The sequence below is a fragment of the Eptesicus fuscus genome, chromosome 4, assembly GCF_027574615.1.
Source record: "Eptesicus fuscus isolate TK198812 chromosome 4, DD_ASM_mEF_20220401, whole genome shotgun sequence".
Taxonomy (NCBI): domain Eukaryota; kingdom Metazoa; phylum Chordata; class Mammalia; order Chiroptera; family Vespertilionidae; genus Eptesicus; species Eptesicus fuscus.
In genome coordinates, this window is record NC_072476.1 from 33159195 (window position 1) to 33162020 (window position 2826).

At 55.8% G+C, this 2826-nt stretch overlaps 1 protein-coding gene across 1 annotated transcript; it reads right to left on the bottom strand.

Moving 5' to 3' along the window:
• Positions 1-579: 579 nt before the first annotated feature.
• EPO (erythropoietin) lies at positions 580-2531 on the bottom strand. Its single transcript, XM_054714263.1, is given in 5 exon segments — positions 580-1280; positions 1450-1629; positions 1898-1984; positions 2246-2459; positions 2461-2531. Coding segments are annotated over 5 exon segments (711 nt in total). The 3' UTR covers positions 580-1121.
• Positions 2532-2826: the final 295 nt, after the last annotated feature.

The following is a 2826-nucleotide window of genomic DNA, read 5'->3' on the forward strand; positions in this document are numbered from 1 at the left end:
CTTTTTCTGAACAATGGGAATGACAGCGGTAACTTTCTCCTGGGGCTGTGTGAGGAATAAATGAGGTCACAGAAGTGAGCTATCTAGAGAAGCAACAGGCACTGAGGAGTGCTCAGCGAGCCCGCTGTCTGGGAAAGCGGCTTCTGCACTGTTGTGTACTGCGCCTTCTGCAAGTCTAGGGGCAGAATATTCATGATGACCATCCCCAGGCAAGGAGAGAGGTCAGCTGGATATAAAGGGGGTTGGTGCACTGAGGTGGCAAAGACTGATGCTGGGAATGTGGCATTAGCTGAAGGGGTCACGGAGAAGAAGAGGCAGAAAGAATAAGCATTGGTAGCTGCCTACAGGGGAACAGCCTTGAATGGAACCACCTTATTGACCAGTGTGGGCAGAGCTTGTGGCCTTACGCCCAGTGGGTCAAGAGGTCAGACAGGCCATGCAAGGCAGCACGTAGGGCCCGACTCCCTCCACCTCTGCTTTCCCAGGCCTGCTCCCTGCTGCCATGATGGGGGCAGAGCCAGGGAAGTAGTGGGCTCCCAAGAAAACAGAAAAGCCAAGAGCCATGTTATGGTTTAATTTGTTGCCAGTGAGATTGAAAAACACACAAAAACATACAAAGCCAGGGGCCAGCCCCGTCCCATCCTCATGGCTCCCACCACCTTCATTATCCAGGGGGATCTTGCTGTCATGGAGTCCTCCATGGAGACCTAGAGAATTCATGACTTGCCACCTAAATTCTCCAGTCCATCCTATCCCTGCTTGGTAGGTGCAAAAAGAGGTGTTTGCCCTCCAGCTTGTCCTGGCATCACAGTTCTGTAGGGCATGGAGATGAGTTTGGTGTCTCTCCATCATGGCACCGTCCCGAGTTTAAGCTGATCTCCTCTGAATTTTTCCTGCTTCAGGGCCTTAGACTGGCCCTGTGACACACTTAGATCTGAGTTGAACTCTGGACAGTTCCTCTGGCCCCTAAGATGTCACCGCTGGTCCTGGAGTGTCCTTGGGACAGGCTGGTGCTAAGCTGATAGCCCCTTGATGGGGGTCGGGAGTGGTGGTGTGGGAGACGTGGCATGGGCAGTAGTGGTGAGCAAGGTGGTGGATGTGCCCAGGGTGGGAGCATCTGATCACCTGTCCCCTGTCCTGCAGGCCTCCCTTGTGTACAGCTTCAGCTTTCCCCGCAGGAAATTGGAGTAGATTCGGAAAAATTTGCACAAAGTATCAACAGTGAATGTTCGGAGTGGAACAGCAGAGGCCGCTGCATCTGGAAGGGAGATGGCTTCCTTCTGTCAAGGAGAGAATACAAGATTACTGCAGTGCCAGGGACCCTGGAGGGAGATTGGATCCAGGACAGAATTGGAGGGGGTATGAGGGAAGTCTCAGTGTTCCTTGGCAGGGCCCTTCTCCCATTTTACAGAAAGGGCAGAGTGTTAGGGAGGGTCTATTCCTACACACCTGGCTTTCCAGTGCCCGAAGCAGGGAGGTGAGGCTGCGCAGGCCACTGATGGCTTTGTCCACATGTAGCTGCAGGGTCTCAGACATCTGGGAGGAGTTGGCCAACAGGGCCTGGCCTCGCAGGATGCCTTCTGAGAGCAGAGCCAGGCCCTGCCAGACATCCAAGGCCTGCTGCTCAACCTGAAAGGAGCAGAGACCTGGAGTCAGCTGGGCCCAAGCCACCCCTTATTCCTCCCTCTCAGCCGCCCTAAGCACAAAGCTGAGCAAACAAACAGAAGGCGTGCAAAAGGGTCTGTGGAATGAATGAATGAATGAATGAATGAACAGATTAACATATTCCATTCAGTCCTCATCTTTGCTACTCCATTTCCTCTCTGTATCATTCTCCCTCCTGCCCTATCAAGTTTCCAAAATGAGACTCCCCAAGAGGAAGGAAAAATGAACTCACCTCCATCCTCTTCCAGGCATGGAAGTTAACCTTGGTGTCTGGGACGGTGATATTTTCACGGAAGCTGCAGTCTTCAGCACAGCCCATCTAAAAACACAACCCCAGGGAGTCAATGTCCCAAGGGCTCTCAGCCCAGCGCACAGGCCACAGCCCCTCCGGCTGTGCCCCTGACCTAGCTTCCAGGTGTGCATAAGGGGCTACCGGTTTTATCAATTTTACTGGGGTTCTGGCTTCTCACCTCCAGCCTGAACCCAGTGCCAGGACTGAGTTCAGGTTCCTGGATTTGGGAGGAGGCCCCTGAGCCCCTCAGAGTGAATTCTGTGGAATGTCCTGGGAAGGGGGTCTCACCGTGACATTTTCAGCCTCCCGGGCCTCCAGGATGTACCTCTCCAGGACGCGGCTGTCACAGATGAGGCATGGAGGGGCGCCCAAGACTGGGAGGCCCAGAGGAAGCAGCAGCAAGGACAGCAGGAGCAGCAAGGCAGGGCATTCTAGAAAAGAGAGCCAGGCTTGGTGTGAGGAAGGGAGGGGAGAAGTGTTAGTTTGGAGGGGCAGGTTCACACGCTCCTCGCCTGGGCTGGCCCTCCCAACCCCAATCTTCCAAGCGCTCTGATTCTGCCTCCGGCGCCTTCATTCAATCCTGCTGCCGAGCGCACCCCCCACCCCCCAGCCGCCGGCTCGCTTCTCGGGGCCAAACTTCAATCCGGCTGGGACGGAGGCTTCCCCTCTCGCTGATCCCGTTGGCTGCTCCAGGACCCAGGTATCAACTTCCTCCCCACCCACACAGCCGCTTTTCTTTTCCTCGAACCCCAAAACCTCGTCCCCGTCTCCAGGTCACATTCTGCCTTTCCCGGGGTCTCCCCAAGCCCGGGCGACACGTGGAGGCTGCCCCACCCCCTTTGCCCTTCCGGGGTCCCTCGGCCAGCCGC